This window comes from Doryrhamphus excisus, chromosome 1, assembly GCF_030265055.1.
Source record: "Doryrhamphus excisus isolate RoL2022-K1 chromosome 1, RoL_Dexc_1.0, whole genome shotgun sequence".
Taxonomy (NCBI): domain Eukaryota; kingdom Metazoa; phylum Chordata; class Actinopteri; order Syngnathiformes; family Syngnathidae; genus Doryrhamphus; species Doryrhamphus excisus.
The window spans coordinates 31,047,218-31,073,366 of record NC_080466.1 but is presented as its reverse complement, the minus strand read 5'-3'; the positions used below and the strand labels follow the sequence as shown (position 1 = coordinate 31,073,366).

General features: G+C 41.1%; 3 protein-coding genes across 11 annotated transcripts in view; 2 read left to right on the top strand and 1 right to left on the bottom strand.

Annotated features, from left to right (window-relative positions):
- fynb (FYN proto-oncogene, Src family tyrosine kinase b) overlaps positions 1 to 3,593 on the bottom strand; it is a 38,671-nt gene extending 35,078 nt beyond the window's left edge. For all 5 annotated transcript variants that reach the window (XM_058065542.1, XM_058065541.1, XM_058065543.1 and 2 more), the window contains exon 1: positions 3,439 to 3,593. The gene's annotated coding sequence lies outside the window, so the exon portion shown is untranslated. The remainder of the gene's footprint in view (positions 1 to 3,438) is intronic.
- Positions 3,594 to 4,498: 905 nt separating this feature from the next.
- On the top strand, positions 4,499 to 7,593 carry rpl7l1 (ribosomal protein L7-like 1). Its single transcript, XM_058045879.1, has 6 exons — positions 4,499 to 4,628; positions 4,979 to 5,087; positions 5,450 to 5,613; positions 6,026 to 6,163; positions 6,237 to 6,346; positions 7,183 to 7,593. Exons 1-6 carry the CDS (start codon positions 4,615 to 4,617, stop codon positions 7,389 to 7,391), a joined length of 744 nt encoding a protein of 247 aa, XP_057901862.1. The 5' UTR covers positions 4,499 to 4,614; the 3' UTR covers positions 7,392 to 7,593.
- Positions 7,594 to 7,742: 149 nt separating this feature from the next.
- slc5a6a (solute carrier family 5 member 6a) overlaps positions 7,743 to 26,149 on the top strand; it is a 38,463-nt gene continuing 20,056 nt past the window's right edge. For 3 of the 5 annotated variants that reach the window (XM_058045874.1, XM_058045870.1, XM_058045871.1), the window contains exons 1-17: positions 8,589 to 8,714; positions 13,365 to 13,598; positions 13,672 to 13,893; positions 14,611 to 14,676; positions 14,951 to 15,002; positions 16,012 to 16,079; positions 16,373 to 16,527; positions 16,717 to 16,857; positions 16,933 to 17,062; positions 17,177 to 17,265; positions 17,705 to 17,817; positions 18,112 to 18,179; positions 18,972 to 19,058; positions 19,164 to 19,342; positions 19,414 to 19,517; positions 19,592 to 19,713; positions 20,613 to 20,911. In XM_058045874.1, the coding sequence (XP_057901857.1) occupies positions 13,473 to 13,598; positions 13,672 to 13,893; positions 14,611 to 14,676; positions 14,951 to 15,002; positions 16,012 to 16,079; positions 16,373 to 16,527; positions 16,717 to 16,857; positions 16,933 to 17,062; positions 17,177 to 17,265; positions 17,705 to 17,817; positions 18,112 to 18,179; positions 18,972 to 19,058; positions 19,164 to 19,342; positions 19,414 to 19,517; positions 19,592 to 19,713; positions 20,613 to 20,807 (1,917 nt within the window). In that variant the 5' untranslated portion in view covers positions 8,589 to 8,714; positions 13,365 to 13,472 and the 3' untranslated portion in view covers positions 20,808 to 20,911. Of the gene's footprint in view, positions 7,936 to 8,588; positions 8,715 to 8,794; positions 8,895 to 13,364; positions 13,599 to 13,671; positions 13,894 to 14,610; positions 14,677 to 14,950; positions 15,003 to 16,011; positions 16,080 to 16,372; positions 16,528 to 16,716; positions 16,858 to 16,932; positions 17,063 to 17,176; positions 17,266 to 17,704; positions 17,818 to 18,111; positions 18,180 to 18,971; positions 19,059 to 19,163; positions 19,343 to 19,413; positions 19,518 to 19,591; positions 19,714 to 20,612; positions 20,912 to 26,149 lie in introns of those variants that run through there. The other 2 variants (XM_058045873.1, XM_058045875.1) reach the window with 2 other exon arrangements.

The following is a 26,149-nucleotide window of genomic DNA, read 5'->3' as shown; positions in this document are numbered from 1 at the left end:
CGATGTGAAGGAGAAGCGGCTCTACTCTGAGCCCCTCTATAGCCCGCATCTATAGCTCGGCTTTAATATAGGCGAAGACCAGAATTTCAATGACTCGTTGGCACTTGACTCACGTTTTACTGACTCGCGGGTTCTCGAAGAACCCTCACGTTTCACTGACTCACGGGTGCTCCAAGGAGACTTGAGTTTCTCCAACTCACAGGAGGTCAACGACGGCTCGAGTTTCACTGTTGAGTCAAGTTTCACTCAATAACAGGTACTCGACAAAGGCACACTTTTCAATGATTCATGGAGACTCGAAGAAGACTCAAGCTGCACTAACTCACTGGGAATCAACAAACACTTGAGTATCACTATGAAGTCTAGTTTCACTGACTCAGGAGCACTTGGCAAAGACTTGTCTCTCATTGAGGGATGGGTCCTCGAAAAAGACTCACAGGGAGTCAATGAAGGCCTGAGTTTCACTCACTCACAGGTACTCGACAAAGACTCGATTTTCACTGACTCACGGGGGCACAAAGAAGACTCAAGTTGCACTAACTCTCTGGGAATCAACAAAGATTTGAGTATTGTTTCACTGTTTCACTGACTCAGGAGCACTTGACAAAGACTTGCCTTTCATTGACTCATGAGTGCTCAAAGAAGACTTGAGTTTCACTAACTCACTGCAAGTCAACGAAGGCTCCGGGTTCACTGTTGACTCAAGATTCATTGACTCACAGGTACTGGACAAAGACACGATTTTCACCGCCTCACAGAGACTCGAAGAAGACTCAAGTTGCACTAACTCACTGGGACTCAACAAAGACTAGTATCACTCTTTCACTGACTCAGGAGCACTTGGCAAAGACTTGTCTCTCATTGACGAATGGGTCCTCGAAAAAGACTCGGGTTTCACTAACTCACAGGGAGTCAATGAAGGCCTGAGTTTCACTCACTCACAAGTACTCGACAAAGACTCGATTTTCACTGACTCAAGTTGCACTAACTCACTGGGAAACAACAAAGACTAGTATCACTGTTTTACTGACTCAGGAGCACTTGACAAAGACTTGCCTTTCATTGACTCATGAGTGCTCAAAGAAGACTTGAGTATCACTAACTCACTGCAAGTCAACAAAGGCTCCAGGTTCACTGTTGACTCAAGATTCACTGACTCACAGGTACTTGACAAAGACACGATTTTCACTGACTCATGGAGACTCCAAGAAGACTCAAGTTGCACTAACTCGCAGGGAATCAACAAAGACTAGTATCACTGTTTCACTGACTCAGGACCACTTGGCAAAGACTTGCCTGCCTTTCATTGACTACTACTTAGGACTACAGGTGATGCAACCTGTTTGATATCATCAATGCGTTCCTCTGCTGCCTGGAAAACTGGCAAGCAACTCCTGCTAATTGAATTCCTTGGAGAAAAAAAAACGACCACACGCCTGCTTGTGTCAAGCTGCCATGAAATTATAACGCTTTCATCCTTCATGTCCAACCAAGAAAGAAGCTTATAAAGCGGAATACCTTACCATTGACTAACTCTTGGTCCACCATGTTCTCCTTATAGACCTTTAAATACAGACTAGACACGCTAACCACATGTTCCACGGTGCTGCCATCATGTTCCATCATTGACATATCCGCATGTTCTCATGCCAACCATTTCCTGATATCTGGGATTAGTTTGTTTTGGAGGAAATAAGAATTCCTGAGTAACATGGATTAGATGTTACATAAAGTTAAAGAACGCTGAGGATTAAGGCTTTATTAAGGACGTGGGCAGCGCTACACAGATACTACAGATACTGACCAAATGACTGAAAAGACCCCGGTGGTTGTATTTGTGTTGCTATGGTAACTGCAATCAATATACACATTCCACATCCATGTAACCAGAAGAATGGCAGATAAAAGCTGTATTTATATAAGGTGCCTGCAAGGTATGCTGGGTAGCCGGGCACCAATATGGTGCGATGTAAGGTCCAAGATGACCTGTCCATGAAAGTAAGGGTTAGTTCGCTCGTCACACGCTCATATTTGGGGTGTTTGGGATGGATTTGTTGGGTCTGAATTATTTCCGACAGGAATAATAAAGGTTTTCGTTGAACCTTTTGGGAAAAAAATGGTAATGGTTTTATTTCATTTGAACATGCATCAGATTACAATTGAGTGCATCCCATAATCAGTTCCCAGTTCCACATGTCCAAAAGGAGTAGGAAGAAGCAAAGCTTATTAAATCCTACCCCTCCATCTGGTACTTTTACAATCAGTAACTGTTACATTTGTTCACTTCCTGCTTTCCTAATATATTTTTTTATGAATTTTTATTTTTTTACTTTTATTTTATTTTTTATTTCTGGTCACGTATCGAAGTACTCGGTGATGTGAGCATCCAATGCCATAATGGGTACCATAGTAAGTGTCAATATAGTGATATATATAGCACATCATGACTGGTTCAAGACTCTTCATCCTTGTATTTAGCAAACATCAACTGCTTGTATTGTTTCTTGAATTGGCTCATCGTTGTGCATTGTTTGATTTCCTTACTCAATCCATTCCATAGTTTGATTCCACATACTGAAATGCTATGGCTAGCATAACGTAGTCCTAGCATAGAAGTGTTTCAAATGTACTTCTTCCCTGAGATCATATTTCTCCTCTCTTGTAGAGAAGTATTGGGTGACATTTTTAGCTAATTGCTTATTTTTAGCCTTATGCATTATTTTAGCTGTTTGAAGATGAACTATATCAGCAAGTTGAAGTATTTGTGATTTGTTCTCTGTAGGCGGCATTATGAATTATCCTTACTGACCTTTTTTGCAGTACATTTAGCGAGTGAAGAGTACTGTTTTGGTATGCATCTCTATTACTTACAGAGCAAACTGTTGTTTTTAACCCGCACCAAAAGGGACAAGTGCCACTGCAAAGCATAAAAAAGGAGTTGAACCCCAAACCACAGAAAGGAAAGCTGGAGTATAGTGCAGCTTAGCTTAGCACTACCTTCACTTTCTTCACAACTTAACGTGGTGCGCATCGCATTGCATGAAAAGCATCCCACAACAGTGTGCTGATGCCTGCGAGCTTGTGTCCTTCATATGACTCCAGCAGGCATCAATAGAGGATGCTGATGGTGCGGAGGATGGTGGGAAGCAAATGGTAAACAACAAAAAAAGACGCCTTGTAGATGTGACAGGAAAAACAATGTTTCCATCCTTTAACCAACGGTTTAACCAATACCGAATAGGACCAATTAACTTCCTTTACCGTAGCTTCATTACGTTTATAGAAATATTATCTCAATAAAACTAGAGCCACAAATAAGTAAACTAAGCTAGCACGAACAAAATGTGAAAACTGAACATTTTAAGTCATTCTCACGCTTTTATATTTGGGAGTTTTGGTGGCGAAGAGGGGAGAAATGAATGAAAGAATCATTCCTACCCCTTCATGTGCGGTCAATAATCCGTCGCGTTTAATTCCACTGGAGTCCAGAGTGAATGATAGAAGTGCAATAAAGGTTGATGCTCTGGTGGCCACCAAGTCGCTATTCAAGCTCCGGTACCGAGCGTGATGGCGTTAGCTCTGCAGGGCCACAGTCAAACTACTGCTGCCTTCATGAGACGTGGGAAATACTTCATCTGCGACGTACACACATGAAACACGTGAACTCATGAGTTCGGTGTGCTTTGTTTTCATTCTTACGATAGATTATGTATATGACAGTAAATCATTGATAATTTGTGTTAGGATAAATGTTTTTTAATATTTTAATTTAAAACGTGACACTGTTGAACGCATCCATTAATCTGAAAAACTATTTTACAAGTGGTCCGTCAATGCATCTTTTTTGTTGAACGACAGTACGTCCGGCCAATCAGAAGGCCTCATAGGTTAGTGGGTGGGTAACGGTGTGGCGAGATGGTTGTCGACTGCATAATTTAGAAATGTAGTCTTAGATAACATTGATTAATTACTTGAATAGCACACATGAAGGTTGTGTTTTAAAATATAAATATATTAATTGGCCAACTTGGAATGCCAAATTCTACAGGAAAATTCGTCTCTTCACAATAAAAGCTTAACATGTGTCCCCGGAAACGCTGTAGTTCATGTACGCCAGCATGTAAACCAAAGATGCAGGCAAGATCGCCTCCTGCTGTTTTCTGTGCATCAATATAATCAAAACAGTTGAATATAATATTTAATATAGATATATAAATCAAATATAATATAAAGCATTAGAATTGTGAAATTGTTTTGAGATGACATTTAATGGTAAAACATAACCTAGCTTCTTCATGTGTGTTTACCAAACACACTGCCATTCAGAGGAAACCGCATTCTGGGGCAGTTACATGACTGTCACATGACCACCACTCCAAAATGTTGCTTATATAAAAATATTTCCTATAAGAAGAGCGTTTTCCTTCGGTTTTCGTGACTTTCCATTTGAAATACCTTCGTACGTTCAACCAAGAGAGTAAAGCTAGCGGCAGCATCTATTCTCCGATCCGCTAGATGGCGGCAACGTGCTGATTTGACCTGTGCAATCACGCGAAGAAGAAAAAACACACCGAAGAAGAGACGAGCCGACTTCCGCCCGACCAAACTTCAGTCATGGCGGAAGCAGAGTGAGTAAACAACAATTTTATATCATCGTCCATCCGTCGTTGTTATAGTTTATCGACGTGATGGCTTAAGTTGGTTTGAAATTGAATGCTTGTTTGTATAGCTTTCCGATTGTATTTCGAACATTCACAAGATTAATTGTTAGAAAAACTGTTGAGAAATATGTGACGATTCACATGGTGCCGTATTATTAACGTTATGCTTTTAACATGGCAAATAACTTAAATAGGATAATAAATATCAGATAATAGCTATAGTAAGCTCTGCCTGTGTTGCAATACAAGCACAGCGGAGCAACATTGATGGAGTTGGCTGTTCCCGATATTATGTTGACATTATTTCTCTTTTCTAGATCCCAAAAAGCCATCAAGTTAGTTCCCGAGTATCTCCTGAAAAGGAGGAAAGCATACCAGGCCATTAAAGCAACACAAGCGAAACTTGCACTGCAAGAAAAAAGAAAGGTTAGTATTGTTGTCTCTGTGGGTGAAGTTAAAGCTACTGTAAACCAAACAAATCACTAATTTGAATGTGTTACTATCAGACAGCATTCGTGTTATCCCGCACCAGTGTTGCCACATGGGAAATTATTGTCACATTATTGTACTAGAAGCTTAAAAATAGGACAACATTGGATATGACGTTGCACAGGACCATCTACTACCATAAAACATGACCAAGATCATGTGTAGTGTCACTGGTGGTTGGCAGAACAGCGACCCCAACTGGCTGTGAAGTGGCACATCACATAAACGTTGAAATAATCATTTGATCCTCTGCTGGTTTTAAAAGTGTGTTGTGTGTGTGTGTGTGTTTTTTTTTTAAGGTCTCTAAAGGCAAATCCATCCAGTTCAAGCGCCTGGAAGACTTCCTGAAGGACAGCCACAGGAAACATCGTGATGAAAGTCGATTATGGCGACTTCGCCGCAAGGCACCCGACCCACCGCCTCCTGCAAAACACAAATTAGCCTTCGCTGTTCGTATTAGAGTGTGAGTATATGCGGTTGTATTTGTTTAAATGTGAACTTGAACAGCTAGGTCACTAATGTCATGCTGTTTTGGTAACAGCAGAAAGGACACACACCAGAAAATACAAATAGACAGTGTAGACATTGAAAGGGTGATGGAAAATACATTTCTGGGCATCACAATAGATGAAAATATGAGCTGGAAACCACATATTACAAATATACAACATAAGGTGGCCAGAAATATTTCAATATTGAACAAAGCAAAATTTCTCAATCAGAAATCACTCCACACTCTTTATTGCTCTCTGGTTCTACCATATCTTACTTATTGTGTGGAAATATGGGATAATAACTATAAAAGCAATCTTCTAAGTAATAGGAAATGAATGATGACATTGCATTCATTGTCATTGAACTCATCTTGTGTTTAGAATCAAAGGCGTCAGTCCCAAAGTGAAGAAGGTGATCCAAATGCTGAGGCTCAGGAAAATCTTCAGTGGGACCTTTGTCAAAATCAACAAGACCTCTCTCACCATGTTGAAGATGGTGGAGCCCTACGTGGCTTGGGGGTGAGTCTTTACGCCGCCGTCGCGTAAAGGTTGCTTGTCGCATGTCGTTAACACGTGCCTATTCGCCCGACAGATTTCCAAACCTCAAGTCTGTTCGGGAGCTCATTCTGAAGAGGGGACAGACCAGGGTTGGCAAAAAGGCGGTTCCTCTTACGGATAACGCCTTCATTGAAAAACACATGGGTAAGTCCACTCCACACCTCCATCGACACATTAAAAGCACGTGGATGGAAGTCTTTCCAAGTGGGATGGTGCAATCAATGCTTCCTGGTAGTAGTGAAAGGTTTTTCCCCCCATTCCTGTTTTAGTTGGGAACTTTTCCCTGAAACGTACCTATATTCTACTGAAGAGCGGTCACAAAAGCAGGCCAAAAATGTGTCAAAGTGAAAATTATGCCCCCAGCCCCGTTTGACGGGAACTGATTTTGTCACTTAGCAAAAGAAAGCTTATGCCTTTTTTCCCCCATTCCTGTTTTAGTTGGGAACTGATTCTTTTCCCTGAAACTTACCTATATTATACTAAAGAACGGAAAAATTTAGACAGTCTTTATTTTCTGATGAACGACTGGAGTCTAATCTTTCTTTTGGTAGGTTCCTTTTTTATATAGCCATCGAATACAATAATCTGTGTGCCTTGAAAGAGCAGTCATAATTGTCTAAAATGGCTGGTTACTGAAGGGGTTGTCTTTTTCGGAAAATGGCTGGGATTGAATGAGTTAATTACTTGCAAGAGGAGCGATCGCATTAACAAGGCTGTGGTAATGTGTGTGTGTGTGTGTATATTATCTGACTTAGTGGATTATTTTGAGTTTTGATTCTATAGGCGCCGGCTTTCAATTACTTTGTGATAGGAACGATCGCATACTGATGTATTATGTTGAGTCTGCGTCTATCATGAAGAACCAGAACAGGGTCGTACCATTGAGTGCATGATCCTGGTGATCGGCCACGGGCGGTATGACTTGCCTCGTTCGAGTCCACCTTCAAAACCTTCTCCGCATCGCTCTTCTCGGTTCTCAGGCAAACACGGCATCATCTGTTTGGAGGACCTGATACACGAGATCTACTCGGTGGGACGGGCCTTCCGGGAAACCAACAATTTCCTGATACCGTTCAAGCTGTCGGTGGCCCGTCACGCCGCCAAGGACAAGGCCGGGCTCCTCAAGGACCTGGGGAACCCCGGATTCCGTGGCATGGACATCAATACCATCATCAGGAAACAGAACTGAGAGAAATACACAAGAAGGACGTTGAACATAAAGTTAAAAATGAGGCTATACTTGTCAGTCTGCCCCCTGACCCCCACCCCCACCTGTTGATAATACGCCCACCCACTAGACTTTGAGGTGATGTTCATGACTGTAACATGGAGACTGTCGTTTTGATGTATGGTCCATCATCCGCAGTTAAAATGGCTTTGACATGTTTGTATATTTGCATGCTGGCATATTTTATTTTCCAAAGCATTTTACACTCCACCCATAGGGGGCGCCACATTGCCATTTGTAGTCATGGAAAAATATCGAATTAACTATACAGTAATAATCCTCCCCAGGTAGCATTCTTGACACAAATGATGCACAGAACATTGAATTATCTTGCAGTCTTCCGCCAGCTGCGCTAAAGATGATTTTAGCAACGTGCGTCATCAGCCTGAGGGGGACACGATGTGGCAGCCTGTGCAGATGCGGAGAAGATGCACTCCGGTCAATGCAGGCGCAAGTGATGTTCCGGTCAAAGTGGACCCAATTGGACCTCATCGCGAATGTCTAGGTAATAACGGGCTGTGTATTTTAATAGCGCACATTCTGATGGTGTGTTTATTTGCCTTCGTCGCTACTCTTTGCGGATAGAACCCACTTTAATAGACACAAAACAGCAATTAAATACAGTTACTATGGTAGTTAACTGGGCTAACTGCAGTTTGTACTATACGAAAGAGAGCTTATTTCCTTGTGGATTATACTACCCTATTGCATATTTCAGATACCTTTTAATGACATTAAGAACGAGTAAATGTAATGGGTTTTATAAGCAAATGTCAACGAAATCATGTACTGTGTACGCTCATTTCCATGGCGTTGACTGCAATTCGATGAGAATTGACAGTTTACTGAGTGTAACTGAATGCAACATCGTGTCAAGGAGAATGGGCGGTCCTTTAACGAATGTCCAAATGCGTTAGAGAGGCGCATATTGGGGTGGGTGATACTGCTCATTTTGGTATCAAGTTGATTCAACTTATGCGCAAGGGCGCTTATTTTGGTATTTGTTAATAATTATGAATGTTTTTAAATCAAACGTATTTGTGAACAATATATAAATATAGCCAACTATCAGAGTACCGGTAATACATTTATTGATTTTATTGTAATTGCCAGAAATGTCGATACGATACATGGTATCGGTAGTATCGATATTTGAAATCGACCCTCCCACCCCAGCGAGTGGTGCGCGAGCTTGCGTCACGTGCTCCAGTCAACCTCGACTTACTAGCATAAAACAACCTTAACCGGCCAGACCGCCGGTTGTAGTATTTTGGCAGCAGGGAGGTAAGCGAGTCGTTTTTATTTACTTCAGTGACAAAAAATACTTCATTTGACATTGAAATATCCGGTCACTATTAAAGGTTTAACTCGAGTCGTTTGCTATACGTTTCACGTTGGAAAGTTTGGAAGACGTAGCAACAGGAGCACGTTGCTGGGCTGTCATCTCGGTGTGTTTACTTTACGGTAGGTCGTAAATGCTACCTTTTAGGCGCATCATTTGCACTTTATGGATCCACGTAGCCAATTGCGTCAGTTGAAAGCGTTAGCATACCAATATCACCTTAGCTAGATGGGTACACGGAAGCTGTAATGAATGGCACGGGGAGCGCGTGTGCATTAGCCAATGGTAGAATATGTTTCTGCCCACGTGATTCAAATTATTAACCAATACACGTTCAATGACATTTCTGTATCGATCTGATACCAAGTAAATACTAGGAAAGTATTGCCGCTACTGATTACTTGGAAAATTTTTTCAAGTTCTTTGAACGATTTTGTGACTTTTCCTTTTAATTTGTTGATTATGATTATAATCACATTGAAAGATTTTAGACCAACTTAATATATAAATGCAAGTATATAATGTTCTTGTTATATTGTTGGGTATTTTTGAAAAGAAACATAGAAGAAAACTAAAAATACCATATGGGACACGATATTTGGATCGATCAATCCGCTAGTGATCCGCTAGAACGATCCAGTTCTTAGAACCGATTCTTTTAAGTGAACGTGATTGGTCAAAATGTTGTATGTGTCGACACTGAGCAGAAAGCGTAACAAGGAGCTACACGCACAGTTATGAGCACACGGCTTTCCAAAACCCTTTTGCTGACTTAATGTTCACGTTCTCCGATTTCACAACATTTGCAATAAAACTAACTGATCTAATTGTAGTAGCGGCTTAAGATCTCCTTGATTGTCACAGCTCATGCTTCCATAGACAAGCAAACGTTTGCGTCACACAGCACACAACTGTGGAGCAATCAGAGAACGTCAAAATGCAAAAATCTCAACGCTTGACAAAAAAACAATATCGGTGAAGTCTAAAAACACAATCACTAGCCTCAGCGTCATTCACAGATAGAAGAGTGGATACCTAACTCTCCATTCTTTGGAAAGAACGGGTGGGCCGTATTTAAACACTTGGCGGGCCGGATGTGGCCTCCGGTCCGTAGTTTGCCCACCCTTGTGTTATCACCAGTGTATGTGTTAATGCATGTATATCAAACCATGCAATGTTGTTGGAGGGTTTTTTTTTAGAGGGCTCTGTAGTCGAAATATGTGTATCCAAATGACATCCGTGGTTAGCTAGCTCATATTAACTCATTTTCTTGTGCTAGAATGCACAGAGAAGGGAAATAAATATGTGTTCTTATGTGTTTCACGTAAGGATTGTGAATGATGGGCAAAATTCCCACCAATTAAATATTTACACATGATCATTCCAAGAATAAGTCAACATAGTATAATGTGTGAATAGCATCATGAGCTGGTTGTTTGCATGTCATTACTAAATGTCACAACAGCGCAGGAGAACCACATTGACATCTTGACCGTCCGATATGTGGAATTATCTCCCCCTTTCAAAGATAATGTTAACGTAAGCCCATGCGTGTCATCAGGACCTTCTTAACAGGAGTCGTAGAAGATAGCGCGAGTGCTCATATCGGTTTCTAGTGTGTTTACATTCTTGGCTTACTGTGTGCCTTGTCAAACGCTAATCAGTCGCGACGACCATGACTGACGGTTGACAAAGATTTATCTCGTTCCTTGGGCCAGGGTTCAACTTGGGGTTTAATAATTACTCAAATTACTGGCAGGTTGTGGCCAAAAGAGTCAAACAGAAGTGAGTGCAAAGAAGAAGAGTCACTTGTGTAAGCTTAAGAAGTGAGTATGTGTATATATGCTGCATATAGTATATATATATATATATATATATATATATATATATATATATATATATATATATATGTGTGTGTGTGTGTGTGTGTAAGTATATATATCGATATTGTAAGTGTATTGTATTGTAAGTGTATATGTGAGATTCATTCATTTTCTACCGCTTATCCTCACAAGTGTCACGGGGGTGCTGGAGCCTATCCCAGCTGTCTTTGGGCGAGAGGCGGGGTACACCCTGGACTGGTGGCCAGCCAATCACAGGGCACATATAGACAAACAACCATTCACACTCACATTCATACCTATGGACAATTTGGAGTGGCTAATTAACCTAGCATGTTTTTGGAATGTGGGAGGAAACCGGAGTACCCGGAGAAAACCCACGCATGCACGGGGAGAACATGCAAACTCCACACAGAGATGGCCGAGGGTGGAATCGAACTCTGGCTAACCACTCGACCACTGTGCAGCCGTGTGAGATTATATTATGTCTTATTTTCTCTTACTATGTCTACTATATTGGGTAATACGAGTGTAAAGGTGACTATAGGGGTGTTATTTCATGTCTAGAGGGCTCTAATGTAAAAAAACCCAAACATAGACAAACAACCATTCCCACTCACATTCATACCTATGGACAATTTGGTGTGGCCAATTAACCTAGCATGTTTTTGGAATGTGGGAGGAAACCGGAGTACACGGAGAGGGTGGAATTGAACCCTGGTCTCCTGGCTGTGAGGTCTGCGCGCTAACCACTCGACCGCTGTGCCGCATTAAATATACATGCAGAAGTGAAACAGTTGTGACTTTTCCTCTGTTGGATCGAAACATTTATTGACGAATAAGAACAGTCATGAATAAAAATAGCGACGAGTGATTCTCCAAGCATCTTGCCGACGTAGCAAGAAAAAGATGATGAAAATAGGCTTTTATTTAGCCACAACAACGTGACAACAAGTCACTCAGACTCAATAAACCTTATCTCAGCCTTCACACGAGAACACGAGAATAAAGACAAACTTTCACACTTATGAACTTTGCTACCACTCTTGGTATCGATAGAATCGCTATTTGGATCAGCGCTCTCTACCAATTCAAAAGTTTTGTGCACTTAGTATAAAACAAATAGAGCAGTATGTCACTGTAGTACATTATTACCAGTACCAGTATTATCTGACATTTCAGTCTGATATCGACTAAAAGGGTGTTCACATGCCTTAAAGTGCACCTACATAAAACACACTCTCAGCAGTACTTGTCCACCCCCCCTGCTTTGAATGTACAATCATTGTCCCTTGTGTTGCCAAGCAACCGTGCGCTGCTGCGTGACCTCCTTATAATGTTTTGTGGGCACGCACACACACACACACAGCCAGACAAATATAAAAAGAAGGTGATATATGGATTTTCCTCATGTGCAATCAAGTCATGCCCACAAAAAACTAGCATTCATGACCTTTTTAAGAAAAAGGAGAGATTTTATGCTACAAATGTGGAATGTGTAACACTCATGTCGCTAATTGTGTCTTCAGTGTGTCGCTTTTGGGTGGGTGGCAGGACCTGTGATGGTTCACCTGACGTTGTGATGCGTGCCCCTGTCAGAACAGCCGCTTGTTTGTCGTGTGATTGTTGATTTGAAGTGAACCCATCCACTTTGGTATGGAAATTAGATATATTTAAGGAGTTTCATGCCTGGAATGATATGCCATAAGCCATGCTAGTTGTACTTACTTGCTTGTATATCACTATATTGTTGCGTGGAGAGGAGTACCCAGCATGCCTTGCAGGCACTTTTTGTCAATACCAGTGTTTGTTTTTAGCACTTATTGTCACCCAGTAGTAGTAGTAGGAGTAGTAGTAGTAGTAGTAATTGTTTGTTATTGTGGGTTAACTGGCCTGTTCCATGTTATAAGACTGACCTGTGTGTAGAGATGTGATGCCCTGGAATCCCAATTAAAGAGCAAGACAGATCACACACCTCACTTTCCCTCGTCTACCTCTCAGCAGGCAGCCCCCCACCCCCCCTGGCTCTTCATCATCATCATCATGTGTAGTGCAGTTCTACTCATAATACCACGAGAGGGGAGATGTTGCTTCAGGGGAACGTAAGAATTTGCCACAGTTGGGTGTCAAAAACAGAATAACAGAAGAAGATTCTCCCACACAATGAAATCTGTAAAAGAATAGCTTATATTTCAAATCTTTTATTTGAAAAACAGAACTGGAGATTTGGGTTTGTTTGCTTAAAGGGATGGTGCAGATTTTTTTTCCGACATGACATTGTATGACATCCCCCATCTTACCCCCCGTTTGGGCCTGTGAACTGCACTTTTATGGTAATGGTTTTATTTCATTTAAACATGCCTCAGATTACAATTGAGTGCATCCCATAATCAGTTCCCAGTTCCACATGTCCAAAAGGAGTAGGAAGAAGCAAAGCTTATTAAATTCTACCCCTCCATCCGGTACTTTTACAATCAGTAACTGTTACATTTGCTCACTTCCTGCTTTCATAATATAGGTTAAGTATTTTTATTTTTTTTATTTTATTTTTGTCACATACCGAAGTACGAGGTGGTTGTACTCTAGTACCCTGTCTAGTTCCCTGTTTATTGCGATTTAATCAGTTTTAGACTTGGCCGTGAAATTAATTTCTGCAAGGTAGGATTCCTCATAAATAACTAATTAATCCAGGTGAGAAAGTAACATGACCATCACTCATCCTTTTGTGATCCTTCTCTTCTCTCCCTGCAGCTCTCCAAGAATCCAAATGGGTGATGTAGCGATGTTAACGTTGTGATCATCCCCCTCCCCGACGGCCTACTCCCCACATCTCAGCACAAGACTTCCACCAGAGTCATCATGGGGGGAGTAGTCCAGATGCACTTCAGCACGGTGGACTATGTCATCTTCGCCTTGCTGTTGGCAGCCTCGGCCGGCATTGGCCTCTTCTACGCCTTCTCTGGTGGACGCCAGCGCACAACACAGGTGGGCCCCTGGAGAAACGCCCGTAGTCTCAATAAGAAAGCACTTTATGATATCCCCTTCTTCCCCCCCGCAGGAGTTCCTGATGGCTGACCGCTCCATGAGCTGCCTGCCCGTGTCTCTGTCTCTGCTCGCCACGTTCCAATCAGCCGTGGCCATTCTGGGCGCACCATCCGAAGTGTACACCTTTGGGACGCAGTACTGGTTCCTGGGATGCTCGTACTTCCTGGGACTGCTCATCCCAGCTCACGTTTTTATACCCGTCTTCTACCGGCTGCGGCTGTCCAGCGCCTATGAAGTAAGGCAAAAAAAAAGAGAAAAGAACTTATGGCTAGTTAGAACTGAATGAAGTAAAAGGTACATAATATAAATTGTTCTTGGTTAAATATTGTGGAACTGGGAACTGATTATGGGATGCACTCAATTGTAATCTGGTGCATGTTCAAATGAAATAAAACCATTACCATTACAATTGAGTGCATCCCATAATCAGTTCCACATGTCCAAAAGGAGTAGGAAGAAGCAAAGCTTATTAAATCCTACCCCTCCATCTCATACTTTTACAATCATTAACTGTTATATTTGTTCACTTCCTGCTTTCCTAATATCGGTAAAGATTTTTATTTTTTGTCACGTACCGAAGTACGAGGTGATTGTACTCTAGTACCCTGTCTTGTACCCTGTTTATTGCGATTTAATCAGTTTTCGACTTGGCCGTGATCAATTAATTTCTGCAAGGTAGGATTCCTCATAAATAAATGGAATACTTTCATAATCGGAGCATAGGAAGCCAGTTTCCGACCTTCTAAATACAGTTTTTAACATTTTTAGAGCCCTCAAGACATGAAGTAACACCCCTAGTGTCACCTTTACACTCCCATTACCAATGATGGTTCACATAATAATAGAAAATGAGACATATAACACCTGAATATGACAAAATATACAGACTAAAAGCAGTCATTACCTTGTTGTTCATCTATGTATGTGTGTGTTTTTTTTCCTCTCTTGACAGTATCTGGAGCTACGCTTTAACAAGACCGTCCGCATTTGTGGGACCGTGACCTTCATCTTTCAGATGGTATCTTTTAACCTTTGATGTGTATTTTTCTTTAGTCAATCATTTGGGTAGGCTTCTGCCGTGTCAAATATTACTTCAAATATAAACAAATGCATGGTCATTGTTCTACTTTGGTTGAATATAGATTGAAATAGTCGTAGCTGACATTTCTGGTTTTTGCATGTGGGAGAGAATCGGGTTTTGGAATGTGGTATTCATGGTTGTTTTATATGAATCATGCAACACAATAGTTTATGTTGCGTCATGCGCTAACGTGTTCTCCCTTCATCTGTAGGTCATTTATATGGGGGTGGTCCTGTACGCTCCCGCTTTGGCACTTAATGCAGGTGAGTCCTTTTCTGCTGCTCGTTTTCTACGTTAATATGTTGTAGTTTTACACAGGTACATGAAATTTTACACTCTTAAATAAAGCATCCAATAGCAATAGCAATAGCATGGCAGGGAAAGCATACGTTGACATACTGAGGTCAGTTTCATTCATTCATTCATTCATTCATTTTTTACCGCTTATCCTCATGAGGGTCGTGGGGGATGCTGGAGCCTATCCCAGCTGTCTTTGGGCGAGAGGCGGGGTCGCCAGCCAATCACAGGGCACATAGCGTGGATTTTCTCCGGGTACTCCGGTTTCCTCCCACATTCCAAAAACATGCTAGGTTAATTGGCCACTCCAAATTGTCCATAGGTATGAATGTGAGTGTGAATGGTTGTTTGTCTATATGTGCCCTGTGATTGGCTGGCCACTAGTCCAGGGTGTACCCCGCCTCTCGCTCTAAGACAGCTGGGATAGGCTCCAGCACCCTGCGACCCTCGTGAGGAAAAGCGATAGAAAATGAATGAATGAAAGAATGAAAATCCTCATGAGGGTCGTGGGTGATGCTGGAGCCTATCCCAGCTGTCTTTGGGCGAGAGGCGGGGTCGCCAGCCAATCACAGGGCACATATAGACAAACAACCATTCACACTCACATAAGGATAAGCGGTAAAAAATGAATGAATGAATGAATAATATACTGCATAGTCCGTGTCAGACATCAACCAATCAGAGGACCCGGAAAATGCTATCGCCTGCTATCTGGCCCTATGAGGCGAATCTGAAATCTGATTGGTTTAATGAGCAGTCCCGTTGTTATTAGTATTTAAATGACACGTGCCAGCACTCCTGATTCTGAAGGCCTTGTGCACACCTTCGACACATTCTGCCGAGTTGTTGTATTACGAGGGATCCATTTTGTATTCAAGAGTAAATCAAATCCGTTTTGAAATGTCCACCCTATTTGGCAATATCTGCAGATACATATTGTATGTTTACGTATGTTGTTGCTTTATTTGGTTGCAGTCACTGGCTTTGACTTATGGGGAGCGGTGCTTGCTATGGGACTTGTGTGCACCCTCTATACCGCTCTGGTGAGTCTGGAATGAATGAACACTTACCAGTCTTGAATATATGTACTATACACTAGAGGTCTCCAAATGAGGGCCGCATACAGACCAATTCAAGGATCGGGAGTACTTTGATACATTTTGTACATTCAAGATGGTAAAAACAATCCAATGTAGGTCATAATTACTGTAATTGCTCATCAATTTTGTTTGTAATTTTTGAAGGAAAGCACCATTCCGCAAATCGGCCTTTTAAATGAACACTGTGCAGCAAAGAACGGTCCATATATATAATTCTGTGTGATTGCGTCCCTCAGGGCGGCCTGAAGGCAGTGATGTGGACCGACGTGTTCCAGACAGTGGTGATGTTCGCTGGGCAGCTGGCAGTGATCATTGTCGGGGCCCATCAGGCGGGGGGCATCACTGAAGTCTGGAGGAAAGCGGTGAACGGTAGCCGCATCGCCGGACTTGAGTGAGTGAATTTTTTTTATTGACTCTGGGACTTTAATATGAAAAAAAAAGAAAAAATAATCCACAAAAGTCAAAACCTATGGAGGAGTCACTTGTCATTTGGAAAAGGCGGCGTTGAAAGACCCCAACTCCAGTAAACGCCACATATTGAAGAGTCCACTTTTTCATACCCTCTAACTTCTCTTTGTAGCTTAAATCCTGACCCTTTGGAGCGCCACACCTTCTGGACGCTGGGTGTGGGTGGCATCTTCCTGATGCTGGCTCTATACGGGGTCAACCAGGCCCAAGTCCAGAGATATCTCAGTTCCCGCACTGAGAAGGAGGCAGTCATGTGAGTACCATGCTCGTTTTATCATTTTATGGCGTTCAATTTAGGTTTTGTCTTCACCTATTATGTCCTTCCTAGGTCCTGCTATGTTGTTTTTCCATGCCAGCAGATCGTGCTGTGTTTAGGGTGTCTGATGGGACTGGTCATGTTTGCTCGCTATGGAGAGGACAGCCCTCTAGATAAGGGCTATGTCAAAACCAACGATCAGGTGAACCCGTTATTTAACTTTATGGTTGTTCACAATCACTTGGTGTAAAAGTACAGTACTATATCCAAGATGTGATTAGAAGATGCATCATCATGCTTGTTTTTTTTGGCACAGATGGTGTTATACTTTGTAATGGATGTGTTCAAGGACCTGCCTGGGCTGCCAGGTCTGTTTGTGGCCTGTCTCTTCAGTGGAGCGCTGAGGTAAACAACTCGGGGAACCCGATCCAGGAAGGAACCTTCTCTGCCATCACAAACTACAGACATTTTTCAAGCTCATTCACATACGTATTAACAGACCGTGAAACTCATTTCAGCCAAACTCGAAACAAATTTACATTTCAGAAAACATTCATTCATTCATTTTCTGACACATTAATTTCTTTGGAATTTGTTTGTTTTTCCCGAAATGTTAAACTGTTTGTTTTGTCCAACCGGGCCACCGTAGCCTTTCCCCAATTAGTTTTGAAAAGCAGCAACAGAACGCTTTGGCAGTGCTTGTGTCCTATTGTACGCCTGCACGCCCAAAGTGAGTTTAAAAGCCGTGCAGTTCAACCGGAACAGGATCATTTTAATGTCCCATCACTTTCAAAGCATGCCTTGGCTTAACGGTCATTCGTCTGATTTCCTTCTGCCCTTCCAGCACCATCTCATCTGCCTTCAACTCCTTAGCAACCGTAACTATGGAGGACCTGATTAAACCTCATTTTCCAAACATGACCGAGTCTAAAGCCACACTGCTGTCCAAAGGACTTGGTAAAATGTCTTCTTTTTCCTATATGCTAGGAAATGCACTCAAAATGATTCAACTGCAATTTTATAAGTCACTTGCTGTAGATTTCAATAACTTCAAAATATTATCAAATATTTTAATAAATCAAAATATTACAAACACTCACCATGTTCTGATTTTTAAATGGCCATCTGTTGAAAGTTAGTAGTTTTTGCTAATCAATGTAATTCATACAAGGGGTTGAATGATTTAGAGTGCATGTTTTTGTTTTGTTAATGCATTCTCTTTTATTAATTTATGCTTCATTTCTCCCATAGCTCTGACTTATGGTTTAGTATGTCTGGCCATGGCCTACATCGCCTCCCTAATGGGGTCTGTGTTGCAGGTAACAAATTGTTTGTTGTAAAAGTATCACCTCGTACTTCGGTACGTGACAAAAAATACAAAAATTAAAAATAATAATAATTATAAATAATTATATATATATATATATATATATATATATATATATATATATATATATATATATATATATATATATATATATATATATATATATATATATACAAACAAAGACAAAACACGACTATAGTCACATTTATACTCTTTTTATTTACAGCATATTGCGCAACTGCAGGGTCTTGAGACACATGCTAACTCGCAAACTAGAGAGCTAGCGACCTAAACGGTAGCCTCCGAGTTATTTCCTTTAAACTTAAAAAGCCAAAAACTTACCACTTCCACACGGATAGGGAGGATAACTATTAATAGTTATTTAACCTTTAACATGAACATTAATCAAACGTCATATTTTTTTCCTGGGTACATGATACCATACAGCATCCATATCAAACTTGCGCGGGGCGCACTAATATTAAAATGTAACTGTTACATTTGTTCACTTCCTGCTTTCCTAAAATAGTTTAAGGTTTTTTTTTTGTCACGTACCAAAGTATTCAACATCAACTGCTTGTATTGTTTCTTGAATTGGCTGTTTTCACGTTGTTTCCTGCTTTGCGCTCTTATTTTGGTTTTGTTTCCTGTTTTGGCTGCTTTGCAGTTGCTATAAAGAGCATGCGGTGGCACCTGTTATTCATTAGCATATTTAGGCTCAAGTTTGCTGAAGTGTTTCTTTCGTCGTGTTGCATAACCAAGATCTCCCTCCTCCCCCACACAGGCAGCGTTAAGCATCTTTGGGATGGTAGGTGGTCCCCTGCTGGGCCTCTTCTGTCTGGGAATGTTCTTCCCTTGGGCTAACTCCATTGTAAGTGTACATTTTCGTCTAATAAAGCTGGAATGGCCACGATGGCTCGATGATTAGCAATTACGTTCTTCTCCCTCTCTCCCCCTCTCTCTCCAACCCCCCCAGGGTGCAGTGGTTGGATTAGTAACAGGCCTCGCTATGGCTTTCTGGATTGGCATAGGCAGTTTTATAATGCGTATGCCAAGTCCAGTCCCACCGCTCACAACCGTTACTCCGCCCCCATTTGAGAACTTGACAACTACCGTCATGACCTCACTGGTCAATGTGACCACACCCAAACCTAGGTACTACATCTCTAGTTGCTACTTGGTGCTACCATGGAACCGGAACATCACAAAGTCTAATGTTGTTTCAGGCCAACAGGCATAGAAGCTCTGTATTCCCTGTCCTACATGTGGTACAGTGCGCACAATTCCACCACTGTTGTTGTGGTGGGACTGATCGTCAGCCTGCTGACAGGTAAATACATTCTGATGAAGTATTTGCAATGTTATTTCTGCGTAAATAATATCCTTCATGTCCATCCACATTAGGACCAATGAAGGAGAAGCAGCTGACCCCAGGAACAGTGTATCCGGTCTTGGGCAATCTGCTTTTCTTTCTGCCTGAGCGATACACAGAGAAGCTGTGCTGCGTCACCCCTCTGGCGCAAAAGGTAGCCTTTGTTTACACATTTAGGACTGTTTCCTCCATAATATTATGTGTTTCATAAATATCAATTACAATAAACATCAGTTTGTCAATGAAATCATTGAAAGGGTTAAGTTTGCAAGACGGCTGCACAGCGCTGAGTGGTTAGCGTGCAGGCCTCACAGCGAGGAGACCCGGGTTTGATCCCACCCTCCGGTTTCCTCCCACATTCCAAAAACATGCTAGGTTAATTGGCCACTCCCAAATTGTCCATAGGTATGAATGTGAGTGTGAATGGTTGTTTGTCTATATGTGCCCTGTGATTGCCCCGCCTCTCGTCTGAAGACGGCTGGGATAGGCTCCAGCACCCCCGCGACCCTCATGAGGAAAAGCAGTAGAAAATGAATGAATGAATATTGGAAGGAAGCTAAATGTGACTATAGGGGTGTTATTTTATGTCTAGAGGGCTCTAACAATGTTTTTTTTTCTTATTTAGAAGGTCATAGATGGGTTTTCTATGCTAAAACGATGAAACTGTTCCATTTAAAAATAAGGAAACCTACTTAACCAACCTGGACGAGTGCTTAGCACGCAGGCCTCACAGCTAGGAGACCAGAGTTCAATTCCATCTCTGTGTGGAGTTTGCATGTTCTCCCCGTGCATGCGTGGGTTTTCTCCGGGTACTCCGGTTTCCTCCCACATTCCAAAAACATGCTAGGTTAATTGGCCACTCCAAATTGACCATAGGTATAAATGTGAGTGTGAATGGTTGTTTGTCTATATGTGCCCTGTGATTGGCTGGTCACCAGTCCAGGGTGTACCCCCGCCTCCAGGCTCCAGCACCCCCGCGCCCCTCGTGAGAAATAAGCGGGGGAAAATGAACGAATGACTATATTTACATATTATCTTTCCTTGTTTAACCAGCCCAAAGAAATCAACGCACGGCCTTACGAGAGGAGCAAGAAAGGTGAGAATGGAGCTGCGTACTGCAAAGAGGACACGGTGACGGAGGACAAAGAAATGGAAAGCGACAGCGCGCACACGGAAGACGAGGAAAGCAGGGCGACATTGCCCTTGTGTCAGCTGACCCCTCACTGTGTGGAGGAAACCGCCCTCTAATTCTCTCTCTCTCTCTCCCTCTCTCTCTTCCCTGTTGAAAAGCACATTTCCAACCCCAACGGCCATCCAATCACATCTCAGCTTGCTCAGACGTGGTTTGGAAGGTGAGCGGAGGTGGGGGGTGGGGTGGGTATTGCAATAATTGAGTTCAGACTGCTGAGTTCTTTTAACTGTTGACTGTGTCTAACTGGTACCGTTTGTGAAATCTATTTTTACCTCAAAAGACCGTAACGTAGCACTTTGACTACATCACGAAAGACCTTTCCGATATGTCCTCGCGTGGAGTCGAAAAAAAAAAAAAACCCCAGGTAGCCGTTCTCTGACTTCAGATGTGTTATTTTTGTAAAAGCGGGCCTATGTGTAAGAATAAGTTACATAAAAGCAGAAAATTTAAGAGAATGAACCAAATGGAAGGCGTGGTTCCTCTGCTACGTGACATTAGTTTAATGTAAAGTGATGTCTAGCTACTAATGTTGATGTACTTGGTTTGCTTTAAAGTAGAGCTGTGCGTTCAGGTAAAGGGCGGTGACCATGACTTGGCATTTCCGTATCTATTCGTAGTAATTCCGTTAAAATCAACACATGTAAGTTCTTATAATTGCAGTCAAACTCTAATGCAAAGGTACTGGAATATAAATCTTCCAGTTTTATTACTATAGTTTTATTAGTCGAGCCACCAGCTATACTGTTATATATATTTATATGATTACAAGAGACAAAAGCAACACAACGGAGCCTTGGTTGCAGAGCATTTACAGTGGGGGGGGGTTCGTGTAGATGTACGCTTTCCCTGCCAAAGTGACATGACGTGACGGAAATCTACGAACGTGCCAATTATATCCACTACTGATAACACTCCAACATACTTATTTTTCCGACATTTACGTATTTGGATTAAGACGTGCCAATCAGCACTCCTGTTTTAACTCTAGACTCCTTGCTACATTCCGATATTCACAGATTTAAAGTGCCAAACCACGCTTCAGAATTTAAGTCAGTCAGCATACTGAGAAAATTTGTATTGATTAATAATATTAATATAACTATATATTAGTTTTATATAATATTAATTATTCATTTATTAATTAATATTAATATAATATAACTTTAGTTTTATTGACATAGGCAGCTCACTTCCGCTATTCCATGGGAGGTTGTGTGCTGCAGTGAAGTGCGTCCAAGCAGAAATGGCAGTTTAATGGCTGAATTAATGTTCTGCATCACAGACTCGCATTTTGGTCAAACCACTGCGCTAGCTACCGTTTTCCCCGTTTTAGCCAGTCCTGTGATAACACCCCCATTATTCACACTGTAAATGTTGTCGTTGTTGATATAGCCTTAGCTTAGCTTAACTTTCGGTATTTTACATTGAAACCTTTTTCAAACCTCTCAAACATTGATTAATATGAAGCTATTTTTCAAATTCCCACTTACACTGTGAGCTTATTTCACATTTCTTCACACAACAAACTGTGTCCTATACACCTTTTTGAGCTTGACTTGAACTCATTAGCTCCCCAAGTGACGTTAGCAAACATTTTGGTTTAGTTGTCATGTGACTATCCCAAAATGGCTTCCCCCAAATGGCTGCGTGGCAGGTAAGCTAGCTCATTTCCATCTTATTTGTAGCCATTAAAACTCATTTTAAACCCATTTAACAATTCCCATACTCCAATAGGGTGTGAGATATTACCATTTAACTCTTCGTACTATATTCCTTCCCAATTAATTCATATAAAACAAGCTAGCAAAATACTGCTAATAATTCGCCTTAAGAATGGTATGGAAAGCCCATTAGCACAAATAAGACAGTAAATAAATATATGCTCCTTTGTTCAGTTCAATTTGTTTAACATATGTGTGGCACTAAGAACAGAAAAGTATCAAGTTATTGTCAAATAAATATATTTAGCATAAACAATGTAATATACACAGCAACAATACCTCATGGCTGCTGTACCTTGCCTGAATTACACTGGCGCCCCCTAGCTGTGTAATAGCGACATCGTCTGCAATTTATTTGAACTACATGGCTACTAGTGTTGCGTTGTCTTCAAGCCATTAGAAGTTATTGAATGAATGAATGTGGCGTTCGAGTCCCTTGATAAGAACCATAATGAATGATGTTTACTTTGAACATGTTGCCAGTATGTGACTAATTGACGTTGGGTTTTTTTGTTGTTGCCTCATTATCATCGCTTTTTGGAATCTAAAGAATTCTTGCCCATCTCGTCGTGGCTTGCAGTCATCCGTTCTTTTAAAAAAAAGAGGCAAAATCGTGCAAAAATAATTAGTTACTAGTTATTGACGTAAAAAAAATACAGAATTTGTCACTGACTCCTTCATAAATGTAGTTAGTTACCGTGGAAGTAATAATAACGTGATGCATTTCACCGGTGGTGTAATATTAGAAATAGTTAATTACTAGTCCGATATCGGCATAAAAATCTGATATAGGTTGATATCGGTATCTGATTTTTTTCCCCCCATCATGAAAACCGATATTAAAATGCTGTATAAGGCACATATGTTACACATATCTGTATCGGCTGATATCGGTATTGGGAATTCCCTAGTAATTACTTTAAAACGTAACTGTACTACTTCCTACACTGGTCATAAGCCTTACAGTACTTGCTTCTAACACTTCCTCTTCCTTTTTAGAGAGACAAAAATGTTGATTTGTTATGTCGAAGGAGTCTGATTTATCAGAATAAGTTGGGGGTGATGAAGCTCCGTGCCTTAGTTGCCTTGTATGTTCTGTGCTTCTGTTTACACCAGGGGTGTCCAAGCTTGAAGAAAAATGAAGGACAATGGTGGCTGCTTGATAAATTTTGGACATATGTGTAGGATCCTTTCTACGGCATCCTTCCATCCATTTTCTATGGCGCTTATCTTCACTAGGGTCGTGGGGGTATGCTGGAGACTATCCGGGTTGATTTCGGGCGAGAGGCGGGGTACACCGTGGACCGATCGCCTTTCTGCGACTATATTGTATGATAAATAAGTCTACAAAAAAACGAATCATCACAACCAAAGTTTGCGTGTCATTCAGAATTCATTCATTCATTCATTTTTGACCGCTAATCCTCACAAGGGTTGCGGGGGTGCTGGAGCCTATCCCAGCTGTCTTCAGGCAAGAGGCAGGGTACACCCTGGACTGGTTGCCAGCCAATCACAGGGCACATCTAGACAAACAACCATTCACACTCACATTCATACCTATGGACAATTTGGAGTGGCCAATTAACCTAGCATGTTTTTGGAATGTGGGAGGAACTCCACACAGAGATGGCCGAGCGTGGGATTGAACCCTAGTCTCCTAGCTGTGAGGTCTGCGCGCTAACCACTCGATCGCCGTGCAGCCCGTCATTCAAAATTAAATAGTATTTTTACAGTTTCAAAATGGCCTCCACTTTGGACACCCCTGGTTTAGATGAAGCTGCTGTGGTGGGGTGGGGGGGGGGGTTGAAAGTCCAGACAATCATGTGACAGCAGGAGAGAGACATTTTTCCTCAAAGGATTTGACTCTTTAGATCCCCGGTTAGCAGCAGCGACAAATATACTCTTGAAATACCTCAATTTCCATATATAACATGAAGCCTAAGTCGATTTTTACTAACGGATAGCATCATTCAGATCATATTTGTATATTTTTGTAATTTCACACGGAAGCCTCTGCACATTTCGAGAGAAATGTGGACTTTCAATATGCAATTTGTTGTGATTGAGTGTCCGAATTGGGAGTGTAGCGTCCGTCGGCATAGCCTGAGAAAACCGCACTTATTTTATTCATTTTATGAACATTATTTAGCTTTTTATTTGTTTTCTCAGTGCTACATCCCACATTCGGGGCATTATTTTTCTTTCTTTACGATGGCATAGTGGTGAATCCTTCAATTAGTACCTGAAATTACTTGAAGTGTGTGTGTGTGCCTGTAGTGTTATTATTATTATTATTATTATTATTAAAGATCTTATATTTTAATAATACTTATTAAAGATCAAGCTCCTTTTTCACTGTGAAAGCAAAGCGGAACACTATTTTCTCCTTTTTTGTTTCTATTACTGTTAAGATGTGAGTAGTTGGGGCTTTTCTACTACATTACAGGCTGAGCTGCACAAAAAGAAACATTTTGTGCAAGAAAGGCACAACACTTGGTAATTTCTGCCTTTTATAAATATTGTTGAGAACAATATTTATTATTACAGGATGCCCCTAAAGTCTGGCCTTGTCTGGGGAAGAAAGAAAATACATATATTATACACTTATTTTTAAAATGTCCTAATGTAATAAAAATATTTAGCATTTATATGTATTATTTGATGTTTATTTAAGAGTTTTTATTGTATTTAAATTCAATTATTTTGGTATAATGTATGTATATCCAGACTTTACGGGCACCCTGGGTTCTATGTCGCATCTCGCAAGAATTCTAACTTATGCATTCCAAAAACAACTTCAAGCACTGATGTTCCTCCGCTATGGATGGGACTTATTTTCTTCTGAGCATCTCATTATTTCACAGGTATGAGATATTGCCATTAAAAAAAAAAATAATAATAATTCATGAAGATTTTAAGCTGAAAAACAAATGTCATCCTGTGATAATGAACGGGCAAAAATGATTACTGGATTCAATTTTTAGAAATGTGTTTAGGATTGATGTCATAATACATTTGTAAGTTTTATTTACTTGAAATTAAATATTAAAGTGATTGTTACAAAGTCCACAATGTCCGGAAATTTGTCTCATTTGTCTCAAATTTGCCACACCCCATAAAAATGCCCACTTTTTCCAAAATTCCACATTTTCCAAACACAAATTCCTTGTGACTACTTCCACATTTCTTGACTTTATTCACAACGTTCCAGCAGAATATTCAGCTTTTTCAGGACATTAATTCGGGCTATTTTCCACATTCCCAAAATTCCTAGTTTTTCCAGGAATACCACATTTTCTAGTCAAATATTCCCATTGAAATGAATGTTATTTTCCCACATTTCTCAACCCATTCAAAACATTCCAGTATTAACACATCCAGACTAACAATTTTACCACCCATACTTGTACTAGTTTGATTTTGAGAATTCTTCCTACTTCTTTATTCCTTAAATTCAGACCATTCCCATATCCAAACATTTTCCACCATACAGAAATTCAGTTTCCAACCCAAACATTCCTATTGAAATTATTCATTCATTCATTTTCTACCGCTTGTCCTCACGAGGGTCGCAGGGGTGCTGGAGCCTGTGTCTTCTACACCCTGGACTGGTGGCCAGCCAATCACAGGGCACATATAGACAAACAACCATTCACACTCACATTCATACCTATGGA

Excerpts from the sequence above, each read along its gene's own strand:
- rpl7l1 (XM_058045879.1), top strand. Across the intron at positions 5,614-6,025 it reads TTCGCTGTTCGTATTAGAGT|AATCAAAGGCGTCAGTCCCA; the intron begins GTGAGTATATGC and ends TCTTGTGTTTAG. Across the intron at positions 6,164-6,236 it reads GAGCCCTACGTGGCTTGGGG|ATTTCCAAACCTCAAGTCTG; the intron begins GTGAGTCTTTAC and ends TTCGCCCGACAG.